The following is a 19,330-nucleotide window of genomic DNA, read 5'->3' on the forward strand; positions in this document are numbered from 1 at the left end:
GAGAGGGAAGCAGCAGGGGCAGCTGAATGGGTTGGCTCAATCCTAGTAACAAAGAAGCTCCATGACTTCATCACACTTTTTGTTGGGGGTCAGGATGGAGGAGACAGGGGAGAGGGAGAGCCATTTAAAAGGAACAAACTTGAGAGAATAAAAAGTTTCAACAGATTGTTTGTTTAACATAAAAGCAGATTGATTTGACTTTCATCCAGGACATTAGTATTTATTTGCGGGCTCAAATTTATTTACATCAGAGGCGAATGACCACAATCAACATGTTTGTGATTTGTGATAAACAGCAGAATCAAACTCCAGCAGTCACTTGTCAACTCGCTGATGGCTCAACAGGTTGTATTTCTGAGTGAATCCCTTTCCACATTTGGAGCAGGTGAACGGCCTCTCCCCAGTGTGAATTCGCTGGTGGACAGTGAGTTGGGATGGTCGCCTGAACCCAGTCCCGCAGTGAGTGCACTTGAACGGTCTCTCATCAGTGTGGCCACGTTGATGAGACATCAGATCGCTGCAGCTTTTATAGCATTTCCCGCAGTCTGGACATTTAAAAGGTCTCTCCTCACTGTGAACACGTTGATGGGACACTAGATTGCTGGAACTTTTACAGCACTTCCAACAATCTGGACATTTGAACGGTCTCTCATCGGTGTGAACTTGCTGATGTGCCATGAGGTGTGATGTCCGAGTGAATCCCTTCCCACAGTCAGTGCAGGTGAACGCCCTCTCCCCAGTGTGAATTCGCTGGTGTTCAGTGAGTTGAGATGACCACCTGAACCCAGTCCCACAGTGAGAGCACCTGAACGGTCTCTCATCAGTGTGAACACGTTGATGGAACATTAGTTCCCTGGAACCTCTATAGCACTTCTCGCAGTCTGGGCATTTAAATGGTCTCTCCTCAGTGTGAACACGCTGATGGAACATCACTTCCTTTAAACTTTTATAGCACTTGTCACATTCTGGGCATTTAAATGGTCTTTCCTCTGTGTGAACTCGCTGGTGTGTCTGCAGGGTAGATGATTGAGTGAATCCCTTCCCACACTCGGAGCAGGTGAATGGCCTCTCTCCCTTGTGAACCCGCTGGTGTCTCAGCAGGTTGAATGACTGAGTGAATCGCATCCCACATTCAGAGCAGGTGAATGGTTTCTCCCGAGTGTGAGTGCGCTGGTGTGTCAGCAGGTTAGATGATTGAGTGAATCCCTTTCCACACTCGGAGCAGATAAATGGCCTCTCTCCAGTGTGAACTCGCTGGTGTGTCAGCAGGGTGGATGACTGAGTGAATCCTCTCCCACACTCAGAGCAGGTGAACAGCCTCTCCCCAGTGTTACTGTATTGGTGAATTTCCAGCTCAGACAGGTCTCTGAATCCTTCCCCACATTTCCACGGTTTCTCCTCAGTGTGACTGCACTTGTGTCCTGACAGGCCAGATGATTGTCTAAATCCTTGTCCACACACAGAACACGTGTACAGTTTCACCCCACTGTGAACGGTGCTTTTTCCTTCCATGCTCAAGGTTCAGTTATATTCAGGTTACGATAAATTGGGCGACTCAGTCAGATCCTGATTTGATGTTTGGTTTGAGTTTCCTGACTGCAAATCCTCCCCTTCTAAAACTCTGTGAAATTGATTCAAAACAGAAAAGAGGGAGTGAGAGAGATCCCACAAAAACACAAAGGCAGGTTGTCAAATTGAGCTGAATGAATCTGGTCATTTGTGGGGCCGGCACCAGGAAAAAGTTACCATGGAAACTGCTGGATTGTCACAAAAACCCAACTGGTTCACTAATGCCTTTCAGGGAAGGGAATCTGCCATCCAGTCTGGGTCTACACAAGGCTCTGGCCTCAATGGATGGAGAGAGAGGTGGGGGCAAAGGAGGGACTTTATGTATCTACAACTCAACCAGAGATTTGAACCTTAAAACCGTTAACCTGCCCACCGAGAAGGATCAGGGTAAGAGGTGTATGTGAACACCATCATCTCCAAATTCCCTCCAATTTCATACACCATCCTCCCTTGTCTGACATCCAGGACTGGATGAGCAGTAATTGCCTTTGTTAAATATTGGAAGATGAAGGCTATCATCTTCAGCCCTGCAACAAATTCCACTTCCTAACCACTGACTCCATCTGTCCCCATTGCGACTGTCTGAGGCTGAACCGGAGTATTCACAACCTCAGTGACATGTTTCACTTCAAACTGAGCTTCCAAACATATCCTCATAGAATCTACAGCACGGAGACAGGCCCTTCGGCCCAAACTGGTCCATGCCCACCAAAAATGCCCATGTGAGCGAACTCCATTTGGCCCATAACCCTCTAAACCTTTCCTATCCATGTATCTGTCCAAATGCCTTTTAAATGTTGACAATGTCCCTGCCTCAACCACTTCCTCCGGCCGCTCATTCCACATACGTACCACCTCTGTGTAAAAAAGCTGCTCCTCAGGTTCCCATTCATTCTTTCTCCTCTTTACTTAAGCTTATGCCCTCTAATTCTTAATTCCCCAACCCTGGGAAAAAGACTGAGTGCATTCAACCTATCCATGCCTCTCATGATCTTACACACCTCTATAAGATCACCCCTCAGTCTCCTACGCTCCAAAGAAAAAAGTCCTAACTCATCCAATCTCTCCCTACAACTTGAGTCCTGGCAACATCCTTGTAAATCTCTTCTGCACTCTCTCCAGTTTAGTAACATCTTTCCAAATCAAGGTGACCAAAACTGAACACAATATTCCAGGTGCAGCCTCACCAAAGTCCTGTACAACTGCAACATAACTTCCCAACTTCTATACTCAATGCCCTGACTGATAAAGGCCAGCATGTCAAAAGCCTTCTTCACTGCCCTATCTACACGTGACGCCATCTTAAGAGAACCGTGCACCTGAACTCCAAGGTCCCTCTGTTCCATGATACTCTCTGAGGTCCTCCCATTCACCGTGAAAGTTCTACCTTGATTTGACTTCCCATGATGCAACACCTCACACTGATCTGTATTTAACTCTATTTGCCACATCACCACCTACACTACCTATTTCCACCTCAGTGACATGGCCCCACTTTGTCCTGGCCTCAGATCATCTGCTGCTGAAACCAGGTGGAGGAAGAAATTGCGAAGAAGATTATGGATAGGTGCGGGGGTCACAGGGTAGTTGTCATGGGGGACTTTAACTTTCCAAATATTGATTGGTACCTTTGTAGTTTGGATAGTTCGGATGGTGCAGTTTTTGTGCAGTGTGTGCAGGAGGGTTTCCTGACACAATATGTGGATAGGCCGACAAGAGGTGGGGCCACATTGGATTTGGTACTGGGAAATGAACCGGGCCAAGTGTTAGATTTGGTTGTGGGAGAGCACTTTGGAGATAGTGACCACAATTCGGTGTCTTTTGTTCTTGCAATGGAGAAGGATAGGGCCATGCGGCAGGGCAAGGATTACAATTGGGGGAGAGGTAATTATGATGCGATTAGGCACGAATTAGGGGGCATAAGATGGGAACAGAAACTGTCAGGGGAAGGAACTAATGAAAAGTGGAACTTCTTCAAGGAACAAATACTGTGTGTCCTTGATAGGTATGTTCCTGTCAGGCAGGGAGGAAATGGCCGAGTGAGGGAACCATGGTTCACAAAAGAGGTGGAATGTCTTGCAAAAAGGAAGAGGGAAGCTTCTGTAGGGATGAGGAAACAAGGTTCAGATGGCTCGATTGAGGGTTACAAGTTAGCAAGGAATGAGCTGAAAAAGGGGCTTAGGAGAGCTAGAGGGGACATGAGAAGTCCTTGGCGGGTCGGATCAAGGAAAACCCCAAGGCTTTTTACTCTTATGTGAGGAATAAAAGAATGACCAGGGTGAGGCTGGGGCCGGTCAAGGACGGCAGTGGGAACTTGTGTATGGAGTCAGTAGAGATAGGAGAGGTGATGAATGAATACTTTTCTTAAGTGTTCAACAAGGAGAGGGGCCATGTTTTTGAGGAAGAGAAGGTGTTACAGGCTAATCGGCTGGAGGAAGTAGATGTTCGGAGGGAGGATGTACTGGCAGTTTTGAATAAACTGAAGGTCGATAAGTCCCCTGGGCCTGATGAAATATATCCTAGGATTCTTTGGGAGGCAAGGGATGAGATTGCAGAGCCTTTGGCTTTGATCTTTGGGTCCTCACTGTCCACGGGGATGGTGCCAGAGGACTGGAGAGTGGCGGGTGTTGTTCCTCTGTTTAAGAAAGGGAATAGAAATGACCCTGGTAATTATTGGCCGGTTAGTCTTACTTCGGTGGTTGGTAAGTTGATGGAAAAGGTCCTGAGGGATGGGATTTACGACCATTTAGAAAGATGCGGATTAATCCGGGATAGTCAGCACGGATTCGTGAAGGGCATGTCATGCCTCACAAATTTGATAGAATTTTTTGAGGAGGTAACTAAGTGTGTTGATGAAGGTAGGGCAGTTGATGTCATATACATGGATTTTAGTAAGGCGTTTGATAAGGTCCCCCATAGTCGGCTTATGATGAAAGTGAGGAGGTGTGGGATAGAGGGAAAGTTGGCCGATTGGATAGGTAGCTGGCTATCTGATCGAAGACAGAGGGTGGTTGTGGATGGAAAATTTTCGGATTGGAGGCAGGTTGCTAGCGGAGTGCCACACGGATCAGTGCTTGGTCCTCTGCTATTTGTGATTTTTATGAATGACTAGAGGAGGGGGCTGAAGGGTGGATCAGTAAATTTGCTGATGACACCAAGATTGGTGGAGTAGTGGATGAGGTGGAGGGCTGTTGTACACTGCAAAGAGACATAGATAGGATGCAAAGCTGGGCTGAAAAATGGCAGATGGAGTTTAACCCTGATAAATGTGAGGTGATTCATTTTGGTACGACAAATTTAAATGTGGATTACAACGTCAAAGGTAGGGTTCTGAAGACTGTGGAGGAACAGAGAGATCTTGGGGTCCATATCCACAGATCTCTGAAGGTTGCCACTCAAGTGGATAGAGCTGTGAAGAAGGCCTATAGTGTGTTAGCTTTTATTAACAGGGGGTTGGAGTTTAAGAGCCGTGGGGTTATGCTGCAACTGTACAGGACCTTGGTGAGACCACATTTGGAATATTGTGTGCAGTTCTGGTCACCTCACTATAAGGAGGACGTGGAAGCGCTGGAAAGAGTGCAGAGGAGATTTACCAGGATGCTGCCTGGTTTGGAGGGTAGGTCTTATGAGGAAAGGGTAAGGGAGCTAGGGCTGTTCTCTCTGGAGCGGAGGAGGCTGAGGGGAGACTTAATAGAGGTTTATAAAATTATGAAGGGGATAGATAGAGTGAACGTTCAAAGACTATTTCCTCGGGTGGCTGGAGCTATTACAAGGGGGCATAACTATAGGGTTCATGGTGGGAGATATAGGAAGGATGTCCGAGGTAGGTTCTTTACTCAGAGAGTGGCTGGGATGTGGAATGGACTGCCTGCAGTGATAGTGGAGTCAGACACTTGAGGAACATTTAAGCGGTTATTGGATAGGCACATGGAGCACACCAGGATGATAGGGAGTGGGATAGCTTGATCTTGGTTTCGGATGAAGCTCGGCACAACATCGTGGGCCGAAGGGCCTGTTCTGTGCTGTACTGTTCTATGTTCTATGTATGACTTACTCAGTTAATGGGAGGCGTTGGGGAGAGTTACAGAACAAAGAGATTGAAGGGTACATGTTCATAGCTCCTTGAAAGTGGAGTCACAGGTGGACAGAGTGGTGAAGAAGACATTCGGCATGCTTGGTTTCATTGGTCAGAACATTGAATACAGGAGTTGGGACATCTTGTTGAAGTTGTCCAAGACATTGGTAAGGCAACACTTGGAATACTGTGTACAGTTCTGGTCACCCTATTATAGAAAGGATATTATTAAACTAGAAAGAGTGCAGAAGAGATTTACTAGGATGCTACCGGACTTGATGGTTTGAGTAATAAGGAGAGGCTGGATAGACTGGAACTTTTTTCTCTGGAGCTGAGGAGGCTGAGGATGATGTTCTAGAGGCCTATAAAATAATGAGGGGCATAGGTCAGCTCGATAGTCAATATCTTTTCCCAAAGGTAGGGGAATCTAAAACTAGAGGGCATAGGTTTAAGGTAAGAGGGGAGAGTTAGAAAAGTGTCCAGAGGGGCAATTGTTTCGCACAGAGGGTGATGAGTGTCTGGAAGAATCTGCCAGAGGTAGTAGTAGAGGGGGGTACAATTTTGTATTTTAAAAAGCATTTAGACAGTTACATGGGTAAAATGGGTATAGAGGGATATAGGCGAAATGCAGACAATTGGGACTAGCTCAGGGGTTTTAAAAAAAGGGTGGCATGGACAAGTTGGGCCGAAGGGTCTGTTTCCATGCTGTAAACCTCTATGCCTGTTTGCCCTGGATCAAAGTGACACCCAGGAACTCCCAAATGCTGCAGCTTGATTGTGTACTAATAAACTGTTTCTTTTATCCAATGATAATTTATTTTTGTTTTTAAGTATTTTATTAACCTTACCACCTGTTGCTATACTATTTTGATCCTTAGGAACAGAATAAATTTTAGTTACTGAGCAGATACTCACCAAAAATCTAGCTTCTTCTCCTGTAGAAGAGTAAGATCACTTCCCAAAGGCTGAGAAAGTTAGAAAGCAAAAGGGCACCCCTTTCCCTTCCTTCCCTAACTCCCTTAATTACCCAACTCCCAGAATTATATTCTAAGCTGCACTCAAGTAATGCCGGTTCAGAGCTGTTTCTGAGCTGTCGATTCAATACAATACTCACTTGCAGACATGGACATCAAGGCCTGTATGGGTCTCCAGGCCATCATGCACACATCATGATAGGGAGGATGGAGATTGTGTTGCCAGTCATTTACATGATGAACAGATTCATGGGCAGCTGTTTCAATGGGCCCAAGGCGATGTCCCAGCAGCGCTGAAAACAGAAAGTGAGCAGGGTATCAGTAAAGGGAGCCGGTTAGGGGAGGCCATATACTGATCTTATACCCAGGCCTGGAAGTAAGGATGACGATTAACCCTTTATCACACAGGCTGCTGTGGTTCACCAAGGTACTTGACCACCGTGGACAAACCAGGGGCGTTGTCAGCCACCCACTAAAGACACATTCAAATCCAACTTACTTTCTCAACCAGGATCCGGTCTGTTTCTTGGACGCGGATGTCCGGTAGCTGTTTGTCCGAATATGCGACTGGGCACATGGAGTCTCTCTGGCCACACTGTTGATCACGGCTCCTGTGAGAAACAGAAAACACAAATTGGTCACCCTTTCAAGACCTTCTTTAAAGAAGGAGTCTCTCTGTTGAGGACCCCAACGTGGTGGCAATAGTGCCAGCATGAACTAAAGCTTGGGCAAACCTCAGACACACACTGCTATTGTGTGTACCAAACTGCCAGGGGAATGGAGAGATGCAGAAGTGGATTTAGTGTGAATTGATAATCAGGGTGCCAATCCGCTTGCCCTCCATTTAGGGACAAAGCGACAAATCACCAGATGTACCAAATTGTATCTTGAAAACAAACTGAAGGTTATTGAGAGAGATCCAGTTCAGCACCCGGCCCTGGAAACGAGCAATCGTTCCTCCAACCACCACCGCAGTTGGCACCTGATCAGGTGGAGGGGCTGAAACCAAGATGGCATCTCAGGGTCATGACCTGGGGAAAAGATGCCAAGTGGGGTCTGAGTGATTTCTGGGGGATTTGAAGGGCTGCTTTGTGCTGAGGAGCTCGGTGAGGGGTAAAAGAGACGTGAAAAACCTGGGGTTGGGAAGTTTTGAGTTGGTGCCACATCCCCAGGTCGCCTCCGCTGGAGAGGCGGACTGACCCGGCTTGCCGCGTACTCGAGCCCCCGGCTCCCCGCGCGGCCTCCGCACCTGCTGCTGCTGTCACTCAGGTTGAGCTCGAGGGTCCAATTCTGCCAGCGCGCGCTGTTGGCGAGCCCCGCCCCTGCCGCCATGGCAACGCCTGCCACCGTTAACCGTCCCCCCCTTTCAAATCTGATTCCGATCCGGAGAAGAACCCGCGCGCTTCCGTCAACAAAACACTCCCGCTGCAATGCGCATGTGCGATCCCAACCTCCTCCCCGTTCTGCGTACACTGCCCATTGCCCCGCCCCCCACATCGCCGCCATCTTTGTTAAGGGCACATTGGTTCTTCATCTTCCGTCCAAACGGAGGACGTCTGCCCCACACAAAGATGGACATCACTTAATATCAGAGATATTTAAAATATTGCTTTTATCGCTTCAACCGTAACGCCGCATAAAACGTCAATAAAACCGAAAGGACCTTGTCTCCTCATTCAGCAACCAAAATCATAAGAATCCATTGTTAATAGGTTTCTCCACAGATGTCGCCAGGTCTGCTGAGTTTATCCAGTATTTTCAGTTTAAATTTCCCAATTCCAACATCCGCAGTATTTTACTTTTATTTCCCTTCCCATTCTACCTCCAGTGCAACTGGATATCATGAGTAAAGCTACCACCAGGCTGATCCTTCCGGGTGGAACAGTGGTTAGCATTGCTGCCTTACATTACAGTGCTTGAGACCTGGATTTGATTCTTGCCTTGGGTTACTGTGCGGAGTCCACCCACTATGGTTGACAGGGCTCCTGACTGTGTCCAACTCATCCCCCAGGCCACTGCTCGCACCCCCTCCTCTCCCTCCCAGAAAGAGGACAGGGTTCCCCTTGTCCACTTGTCCGTCCTTTTGCAATGTTCCAGTGAACCCCAACGCAAACTGGAGCAACAGCACCTCATCTTCCAATTGGGCACTTTACAGCCTTCTGGACTAAACATTGAGTTCAACAACTTCAGAGCATGACTCTCCCCTCCACCTTTATCCCCTTTCCATTTATTTTATTTCATTCTGTTTCTTCTTTTTTATCATACCTCTTTCTCACTTCCATTTTACCATTTCTTCATTCCTGCTCTCCTTCTTGCCTCTCCCCCCCCCCCCCCCCCTCACTCCTCTTTCAGGGCAACTGCCTTAACCACCTTTACCTCTGCTCTGCTATTCTGATCGCTTAATGGACATTTTTAGCATCTCTCTGCGCTGTCTTTATCCTCATTTGCATTCCCTTTGTCCAATCACAGCACCCCACTTCCACCCTCATAATTTAACTTTTTTCTGCTTTTCTTTGCTCTTAGCTCTGACGAAGGGTCATCCAGACTTGAATCGTTGGCTAGTTACTCAATATTTGTTTTGTTATTCGCTATTAAATATTAATACATGTATTTAATACATACGTCTTCATTCTGAATTGAATATCTCGGGAATATGCAACATTGAATTGCAAACATGACTGACCAATAAAAGAAATCGAGTCACTGGGTAATACACATCCCATTTGAGACAGTCAGCTTTTAAACAATATCAAATATCTTTAAAGGGAAAAGATTTAATAATGATTTGCGAGTTATACTTGATCCCTCTTTATTCTGCATGTGAAACATTCTGGCGCCTAAATCCCGTTCATCTATAGGAAAGTCCAGCAGATCTACACTGAGTTTCGATTTACTCATCTGCCTGAGTGATGTTTTCCCATTTCTTTATTATGAAGAACAATTTTAAAAATATGCGCCATTTCCTCTAGTTCAGTTACAGTTTCAGTTGTGTCTGTCTTTATGAGCACAGACTACTGTTACACATGTTTCAGATGGTGATTAACTATGTTAGTCTGCATTTATAAATCCATTAAATTCTGTTATGGACTGAACAAGTTGCTAATATGCGCACGGTGTCAAAGTACAAACATTTATTTCCTCATTGCGTCTTAAAATACAGCATTTCTGATTTTGCCCTCTTTTTAGGTCAAACCAAATAAACAAACTCAGATTAAGCTGATTTTGCTGAAAGCATTTGTGGCTGAGTTCAGAGCAAAGATAACATGGCTGCAACATGGAGAATCGCAACACGTTCAGCAACAACGACCATGCAAAACTTCCCTCACATTAAATTAAGAACTCTAATGAATGTTGCTGCCCAATTTCGAACCGGGGGCTTTTCGCGTGTGGGGCGAACATGATAACCACTACACTACAGAAACAACTGAGAGCATAGTACCACCAATTGGCCTGGCCACAATGTTGAACTCCACTGTGTTGCTGCAGGTTCTAATGGTTATACTGAGAGCCCATGTCACTGAATACAAGACAAAAGCCGTTTCTTTCAACCTGATTTCTCAACTTATCTTGAACTTCAACCTTTAAAAGCGGTCGTCTGGCAAATATCGAAGGAAGCAATGATTTCTGCTCAATCATTAATGCATTATTCTCATCTTCCTTCGAATAATTTCAACCAGTTCTACCCAGTATTTGTTCGTTGTTCAATGTTTAATATTAATATATTTTTATTAATTACATATCTCCTCATTCTGAATGAAATATCTCCGAAATAGGCAACATTGAATTGCAAACATGACTGACCAACGAAAGGAATCGAATCACTGGGTAATACACATGTCACGGTGCTTCATTGAGATTGACCACAATCAGCTTTTGCACAAAATCAAATATCTCTAAAGGGAATAGATTTAAGAATGACTTGTTAGTTATACTTGACGCCTCTTTATTCTGTGTGTGAAACACTCAGGCATCAAAATCCCGTTCAGCTGTAGGAAAGTCCAGTACATCCGCACTGATTCTCGATTTCCTCAACTGTCTGAGTGGTTATCCCTATTTCTTTACTCTGAAGAATGATGTTAAAATAATGGTTCCGCGCAATGTGCGTCATTTCCTCTAGTTCAGTTACAGTTTCACTTGTGTCTGCCTTTTTGAGCACACAATCCTATTAGACATGGTTCAGATGATGATTAACTTTGTTAGTCTGCATCAACAAAGCCATTAAATTCTGTTGTGGACTGAATGAGTTGCTGATATGTCCACGGTGTCAAAACAGGAACATCTATTTCCTCTCATTGCGTCATAAAAATACAAGATCTCTGATTTTGCTGAAAGATTTTGAGGCCGAGGTCAGAGCAAAAATAACATGTCTTTAATATTGAGTTTCGGATAATGTTCAGCAACAAATTTCAATCATGTAAACTTCCCTCCCTAACAAATGTTAATAATATTTCGGCATGGTTTTGAACGAGGGACTTTTGTGTGTGAGGCGAATGCAACCACCATTACACTACAGAAACTGCTGGCGTCTGTAGGACCCAATGGAACTCTCTTGAAATGTTGCAACACTCATTGGGACTGCTGTAGACATATTGATCCAAGAATGACTTTGATTTGATTTGATTTATTATTGTCACATGTATTAACATACAGTGAAAAGTATTGTTTCTTGCGCGCTATACAGGCAAAACATACCGTTCATAGAGAAGGAAATGAGAGTGTGCAGAATGTAGTGTTACAGTCATAGCTAGGGTGCAGAGAAAGATCAACTTAATGCAAGGTAAGTCCTTTCAAACGTCTGACAGCAGCAGGGAAGAAGCTATTCTTGAGTCGGTTGGTATGTGACCTCAGACTTTTGTATCTTTTTCCCGAAGGAAGAAGCTGAAAGAGAGAATGCCCGGGGACATGGAGTCCTTAATTATGCTGGCCGCTTTGCCGAGGCAGCGGAAGTGTAGACAGATTCAATGGATGGGAGGCTGGTTTGTGTGATGTATTGGGCACATTCACGACCTTTTGTAGTTCCTTGCAGTCTTGAGCAGAGCAGGAGCAATGCCAAGCTGTGACACAGCCAGAAAGAATGCTTTCTATGGTACATCTGTAAAAGGTGGTGAGAGTCGTAGTTGACATGCCAAATTTCCTTAGTCTTCTGAGGAAGTAGAGGCGTTGGTGGGCTTTCTTAACTATAGTGTCAGCATTGGGGAAGGGGGGGGCGGAGGAACCAGGACAGATAGTTGGTGGTCTGGACACCTAAAAACTTGAAGCTCTCGACCCTTTCTACTTCGTCCCCGTTGATGTAGACAGGGGCATGTTCTCCTTTACGCTTCCTGAAGTCGATGACAATCTCCTTCGTTTTGTTGGCATGGCAGGAGAGATTATTGTTGCTGCACCAATTCACCAGATTCTCTACCTCATTCCTGTACTCTGTCTCATCATTGTTTGAGATCCGACCCACTATAGTGGTGTCGTCAGCAAACTTGAAAATCGAATTGGAGCGGAATTTGGTCACACAGTCATAGGTGAATAAGGAGTATAGTAGGGGGCTGAGAGCACAGCATTGTTGGGTACTGGTGTTGAGGATGATTGTGGAGGAGGTGTTGTTGTCTATCCTTACAGATTGTGGTCTGTGAGTTAGGAAGTTCAGGATCCAGTCACAGAGGAGGTGCAGAGGCCCAGGCCCAGTTTGGAGATGAGTTTCGTGGGAATAATAGTTTTGAAGGCTGAGCTGTAGTCAATAAATAGGAGTCTGTCTTTGTTATCTCGGTGATCCAGGGTTGAGTGCAAGGCCAGGGAAATGCCGTCTGCTGTGGACCTGTTGCGGCAACTGTAGTGGATCCAGGTAGTCCGGGAGGCTGGAATTGATTCGTGCCATGACAAACCTTTCAAAGCACTTCATAATGATGGATGTCAGAGCCACCGGCCGATAGTTATTAAGGCACGCTGCTTGATTTTTCTTAGGTAGCGGGATGATGGTCGTCTTCTTGAAGCAGATAGGGATGATGGTCGTCTTCTTGAAGCAGATAGGGACCTCAGATTGTTGTAATGATTGAAAATGGTTGGCAATGGCAAAGAACAATAAGAGGCCCTTCGACCCACCATACCTATGCCAGCTGTTTTATGATGAGCTACCAAACTGACGTGTCGGTGCTGGCTTGGTGGGCCGAAGGGCCTGTTCCTGTGCTGCACTGTTCTTTGTTCTCATTTCAATTTCCTCGTCTCATTCCATGAAGCTGATTTTTCTCCCTTTCAAGTCATTGTCCAATCCCCATTTGAAGAAGGAGTTTCTGTGGAATCCATGTACAGTTTGCTTTAGGTAACAACGTTTCACTGACCCAATGGCATGAAGTATTGGATATAGCTTCCCAATGTAGTTTTCAATCTAAACATATATTTATTTATGCAATTGATTTCAAATCGAATTTAGAAAACGGGTTTAATCGGATCAAGCATCTCCTCATTATTTCTGAATTATGTATAATATTAACTCCACAACTTTCCACAGAGTATGGAATATAACAGAGGAGAATTAATCACCTATACCTGAAGCAGTCTCCTTGTGTTGTCCTCCTGTGTCCCGAACATCCGATCTGGCAACCTCGAAAATGGGTGGGGAATCTGTCTTACCTACACCGACCTCACACGGGGTGGCACGGTCCAAAGGTGTGCGGGTTAGGTTGATTGGCCATGCTAAAGTTGCCCCTTAGTGTCCTGAGATGCGTAGGTTAGAGGCATTAGTGGGTGGCATATGGGGTAGGACCTGGGTGGGATTGTGGTCGGTGCAGACTCGATGGGTTTCTATGATTCGATGATTTTATGGTGGCACAGTGGCACACTGCTGCCTCACAGCGCCAGGCACTCGGGTTCGATTCCTGGCTTGGGTCTGAGTGGAGTTTGCACGTTCTTCCTGTGTCTGTGTGGATTTGATGCAGTTTCCTCCCACAGTCTGAACGACGTGCTGGTTAGGTGCATTGCCATGGTAAATTTATCTCTTAGTGTACCCGAACAGGCGGCGGAGTATGGCGACGAGGGGATTTTCACAGTAACTTTATTGCAGTATTAATATAATCCTACTTGTGACATTAATAAATAAACTTTAAACATGATATGGACACATCCAGAATGTGTTTGGCTGTAAAAATAAATACATCCATTATTGCTTATTCTCCAAAAGTGTCCACTGTTGAGTCATCAATTAATGATCACCATTGATAAGAAATTGATTTCTGGCTGTTCTTGTTGTTAAAATGGACAGTTCCATCGCAATGAATATCTAACACGGTATTGCCGCACTGACACGACCCCAGGGAATTCCAGTTCAGAAAGTTACTCTGGAGCTAGTACGTTTTTGAGATTGTCAATGAGTGCACTTCTCTTCAGTGTGTCAGTGGCTGTGTTAATCTGATTGTTTATCTTCCTCAGTGAGTGTCTGTGTGTCTATGTTTGAGTCGATCAGTTTGAGAATCGATCACTGTGTTTACTTGTCCCTGTGTCCATGCTTTTGTTGATTCTGTGCGGTACACGAGGCTTCTAGTGAACACGGAGTTGGAGTTATTCATGTATTTTCATAGTTAGCAACTCAGACTAATGTGTCAGAAATCTACAGAATAATTCTGGATTTATAACGAGGGACGTTAGAATTGATGTCAGTGCCTGGGCATATATCTATATGGTTATATATCCTTACACATGTTGGTCTTTGCACGTGGCCGTGTGTGTATCTGCTTTCCCCGTGTCTGCGTGGGTTTCCTTGGGTGCTCCGGTTTCCTCCCACGGTCCAAAGATGTGCAGGTTAGTTTGATTGGCCATGCTAAATTGACCCTAGTGTCAGGGGGATTGGCAGAGTAAATGTATGAGGTTACGGGAATAGGGCCTGGGAGGCTTGCGATCGGTACATATCGGTGGGCCGAATGGCATTTTTCTGTACTGTACAAATTCTATGATTCTATGATTCCATTACCTGGATATGTGTCAGTCTTTGCAGGTGGCCGTGTGTGTATCTGTTTCCAATGTGCGGCATTGCCGTCCACGGGAGAGCGCTCTCTGATCACTTATGAAAAATCACGATTCCCTTCTCGAGGAAGCGAATGTTTGAAAATGTAAAAATGGAAGGAGAGACCTCATAACAGTCCACTGACTGTTTCAACTTCTCCATTTCCAGGTGTTATGCAGACATTGGTCACTATCTCTGTTTCTGGTGTTCAGACTGGAACTATGGGGCTGCTGTCTGTCTCTGGTTATTGTCCTGATTACAGTAAGAGTTTTAACAACACCAGGTTAAAGTCCAGCAGGTTTATTTGGTAGCAAATACCATTAGCTTTCGGAGTGCTGCTCCTTCGTCAGATGGAGTGGAAATGTGCTCTCAAACAGGGCACAGAGATACAAAATCAAGTTACAGAATACTGATTAGAATGCGAATCCCTACAGCCAACCAGATCTTAAAGATACAGACAATGTGGGTGGAGGAAGCATTAAACACAGGTTCAAGAGATGTGTATTGTCTCCAGACAGGACAGCCTGCAAGTCCAGGAGGTAAGCTGTGGGGGTTACTGATAATGTGACATAAATCCAACATCCCGGTTTAGGCCGTCCTCATGTGTGCGGAACTTGGCTATCAGTTTCTGCTCAGTGACTCTGCGCTGTTGTGTGTCGTGAAGGCCGCCTTGGAGAACGCTTACCTGAAGATCAGAGGCTGAATGCCCATTACTGCTGAAGTGCTCCCCCACAGGAAGAGAACAGACTTGCCTGTTGATTGTCGAGCGGTGTTCATTCACCCGTTGTCGGAGCGTCTGCATGGTTTCCCCAATGTACCATGCCTCGGGACATCCTTTCCTGCAGCGTATCAGGTAGACAACATTGGCCGAGTTGCAAGAGTAGGTACCGTGTACCTGGTGGATGGTGTTCTCACGTGAGATGATGGCATCCGTGTCGATGATCCGGCACGTCTTGCAGAGGTTGCTGTGGCAGGGTGTGTGGTGTCGTGGTCACTGTTCTCCTGAAGGCTGGGTAGTTTGCTGTGGACAATGGTCTGTTTGAGGTTGCGCGGTTGTTTGAAGGCAAGAAGTGGGGGTGTGCGGATGGCCTTGCCGAGATGTTCGTCTTCATCAATGACATGTTGAAGGCTCTGGAGGAGATGCCGTAGCTTCTTCGCTCCGGGGAAGTACTGGACGACGAAGGGTACTCTGTCCACCATGTCCTGTGTTTGTCTTCTGAGGAGGTCGGTGCGGTTTTTTGCTGTGCCGGGTCGGAACTGTTGATCGATGAGTCGAGCGCCATCTGCTGTTCTTATGAGGCAATTTTACAACTCATCTGCCTCATCCTGGACCACAATGTCTTCACCTTCAACAACCAGTTCTTCATCCAGACACACGGAACAGCCATGGGGACCAAGTCTGCCTGTCTGCAATGTTCAACTACGCTGTGTTGCTGCAGGGTCCGATGGTGAGACTGAGAGCCCATGTCACTGAATTCAGGAAGATAATCGTTACTTTCAATCTGATTGTACGACTTATCCCGAACATCAAAATTCAAAATCCTTCTTCTGCCAAATATCTAAGGGAGCAATGATTTCTACCCATTCGTTAATGCATCATCTTCATCTTTCTTCGAATCATCTCAATCAATTGTACTCAGTAATAAAAGCAAATTACTGCGGATGAGAAAAGAGAAAATGCTGCAAAATCTCCCAATGTCTGGCAGCACCTGTAAGGAGTGAAAAGGGCGGACGTTTCGAGTCCAGATGACACTTTATCAAAGCTTATTGTACAATTGTACTCAGTATTTGTTTCAATATTTAATATCAATGCGTTATTTAACACATATGTCTTCATTATGAATTGAATATCTCTGAAATTGAACATCACTGAATTGCAAACAAAACTGCCCAACAGAACGAATCGAATCACCGGGTAATACAGATCGCAAATTTGAGATTGACTTTCGTCAGCTTTTAAACAAAGTCAACTGCATTTAAATGGAGTAAAATCAAGAATTATCTGTTCGTGACACTTGAGGCTTTTTAATTATGGGCCTGAAACATTTAGGAGCATAACTTCCGGACCTTTACCGGAAAGTCCAGTAGATCCGCACTGAGCCATGATTCCCTCATCTGTCTGAGTGGCTTTTCCTGTTTCTCAGTGATGAAAAACGATTTAAAAATAGATCTTGTGTGAAATGTGCGCCATTTCCTCTAGTTCACTTGCAGTATGACTTGTATCTGTCTTTTTGAGCACACACTACTGTCAGATATTTCAGATGCTGATTAACCATATTAGTCTGCACCTATAGACCCATTAAATTCTGCTGTAGACTGAACGAGATGCGAATAAGTGCTGGTGTCAAAATCGAAATTTCCTGTCAGTGCGTCAAAAAAAGCGTTTCTTATTTCACAGAAAGCATTTGAGGGTGATGCCAGCATGTCTTTCAGACTGTGGGAGGAGACCGGCGCACCCGGAGGAAACCCATGCAGGCACGGGGAGAAGATGCAGAATCCGCGCAGACAGTGATCGAAACTGGGAATCGAAACTGGGACCCTGGCGCCTTGAGGCAGCAGTCTTAACTGCTGTGCCACTGTGCTGCCCTATGTTTCTGCCTGGTTGCGAACCGGCGACTTTCCGCGTGTTAGGCGAATGTGATAACTACAACACCACAGAAACAGCATAATGATAACATGCCTTTCACATCGAGGCTCGGATAATGATGAGCAACGAACTGAAAACAAGCAATTTTCCCTTCCACGACATGAGGAAGCTTAATGAATGTTTCTGCCTGGTTTCGAACCAGGGACCTTTCGCGGGTTCGACGAACGTGATAACCACTACACTACAGAAACAGCGTGATTAGTAGTGGAGCTAATCTGCCTCTCTGCAATGTCCAACTACGCTGTGATGCTGCAGGTTCCAATGTTGAGACGGAGAGCCCATTGTCACTGAATTCAGGAAGATAACCGTTACTTTCAATCTGATTGTGCGACTTATCCCGAACATCAAAATTCAAAATCGTTCTTCTGGCAAATATCTAAGGGAGCAATGATTTCTGCCCATTCGTTAATGCATCATTTTCATTTTTCTTCGAATCATCTCAATCAATTGTACTCAGTAATAAAAGCAAATTACTGCGGATGACAAAAGAGAAAATGCTGCAAAATCTCCCAATGTCTGGCAGCACCTGTAAGGAATGAAAAGGGCGGATGTTTCGAATCCAGATGGCACTTTATCAAAGCTCATTGTACAATTGTACACAGTATTTGTTTCAATATTTAATATCGATGCATTATTTAACACATATGTCTTCATTATGAATTGAATATCTCTGAAACTGAGCATCACTGAATTGCAAACATAACTGACCAACAGGACGAAGCGAATCACCGGGTAATACAGATCGCAAATTTGAGATTGACTCTGGTCAGCTTTTAAACAAAGTCAACTGCATTTAAATGGAGGAGAATCAAGAATGATCTGTTCGTGACAGTTGAGCCTTTTTTATTACGGGCGTGAAACATTCAGGCGCATAAATTCCGGCCGATTACAGGAAAGTCCAGTAGATCCGCACTGAGTCTCGATTCCCTCATCTGTCTGAGTGGCTTTTCCTATTTCTCAGTGATGAAAACGATTTTTAAAAGATTCTTCTGTGAAATGTGCTCCATTTCCTCGAGTTCACTTACAGTATGACTTGTATCTGTCTTTTTGAGCACACACTATTGTCAGATATTTCAGACGGCGATTAACCATATTAGTCTGCACCTATAAGCCCATTAAATTCTGTTGCAGACTGAACGAGATGCGAATAAGTGTTCGGTGTCAAAATCGAACTTTCCTGTCAGTGCGTCAAAAAAAAGCGTTTCTTATTTCACAGAAAGCATTTGAGGGTGACGTCAGAGCAATGATAACATGCCGTTAACATCGAGGCCCGGATAATGATTAGGAACAAACAAAAAACAATCAATTTTCCCTTACGCGACATGAGGAAGCTCAATGAATGCTTCTGCCTGGTTTCGAACCAGGGACCATTCGCGTGTTAGGCGAATGTGATAACCACTACCCTACAGAAACAGCTGTAATTGCACTGGAGCAAATCTGCCTGTCTGCAATGTTCAACTACGCTGTGATGCTGCAGGTTCCGATGGTGAGACTGAGAGCCCATGTCACTGAATTCAGGAAGATAACCGTTCCTTTCAATCTGATTGTACGACTTATCCCGAACATCAAAATTCAAAACCGTTCTTCTGGCAAATATCTAAGTGAGCAATGATTTCTGCCCATTCGTTAATGCATCATCTTCATCTTTCTTCGAATCATCTCAATCAATTGTACTCAGTAATAAAAGCAAATTACTGCGGATGAGGAAAGAGAAAATGCTGCAAAATCTCCCAATGTCGGACAGCACCTGTAAGGAGTGAAAAGGGCGGACGTTTCGAGTCCAGATGACACTTTATCAAAGCTTATTGTACAATTGTACTCAGTATTTGTTTCAATATTTAATATCAATGCGTTATTTAACACATATGTCTTCATTATGAATTGAATATCTCTGAAATTGAACATCACTGAATTGCAAACAAAACTGCCCAACAGAACGAATCGAATCACCGGGTAATACAGATCGCAAATTTGAGATTGACTATCGTCAGCTTTTAAACAAAGTCAACTGCATTTAAATGGAGAAAAATCAAGAATTATCTGTTCGTGACACTTGAGCCTTTTTAATTATGGGCCTGAAA

General features: G+C 44.9%; 1 protein-coding gene and 2 non-coding genes across 6 annotated transcripts; all 3 read right to left on the reverse strand.

Annotated features, from left to right (window-relative positions):
* Nucleotides 1-147: 147 nt before the first annotated feature.
* On the reverse strand, nt 148-8,066 carry LOC144485738 (uncharacterized). 4 transcript variants are annotated; one of them, XM_078203841.1, is made up of 4 exons: nt 7,868-8,066; nt 7,118-7,229; nt 6,759-6,911; nt 148-1,621 (listed from the first exon to the last, which is right to left on the reverse strand). In XM_078203841.1, the coding sequence occupies exon 4, from the start codon at nt 1,510-1,512 to the stop codon at nt 316-318; it is 1,197 nt and encodes a 398-aa protein (XP_078059967.1). In that variant the 5' UTR covers nt 1,513-1,621; nt 6,759-6,911; nt 7,118-7,229; nt 7,868-8,066; the 3' UTR covers nt 148-315. The 4 variants fall into 4 exon arrangements, with proteins under 4 accessions (XP_078059967.1, XP_078059969.1, XP_078059970.1 ...); XM_078203843.1 differs by having other exon boundaries at nt 176-1,621; nt 7,118-7,226; nt 7,868-8,055; XM_078203844.1 differs by lacking the exon at nt 6,759-6,911 and having other exon boundaries at nt 214-1,619; nt 7,127-7,229; nt 7,868-8,055.
* Nucleotides 8,067-17,367: 9,301 nt separating this feature from the next.
* trnav-aac (transfer RNA valine (anticodon AAC)) lies at nt 17,368-17,440 on the reverse strand. Its single transcript has one exon. It is a non-coding gene; the product is annotated as a tRNA-Val (tRNA).
* Nucleotides 17,441-18,589: 1,149 nt separating this feature from the next.
* Nucleotides 18,590-18,662, reverse strand: trnav-aac (transfer RNA valine (anticodon AAC)). The gene has a single exon. It is a non-coding gene; the product is annotated as a tRNA-Val (tRNA).
* Nucleotides 18,663-19,330: the final 668 nt, after the last annotated feature.

Source organism: Mustelus asterias, unplaced genomic scaffold, assembly GCF_964213995.1.
Source record: "Mustelus asterias unplaced genomic scaffold, sMusAst1.hap1.1 HAP1_SCAFFOLD_216, whole genome shotgun sequence".
Classification (NCBI taxonomy): Eukaryota; Metazoa; Chordata; class Chondrichthyes; order Carcharhiniformes; family Triakidae; genus Mustelus; species Mustelus asterias.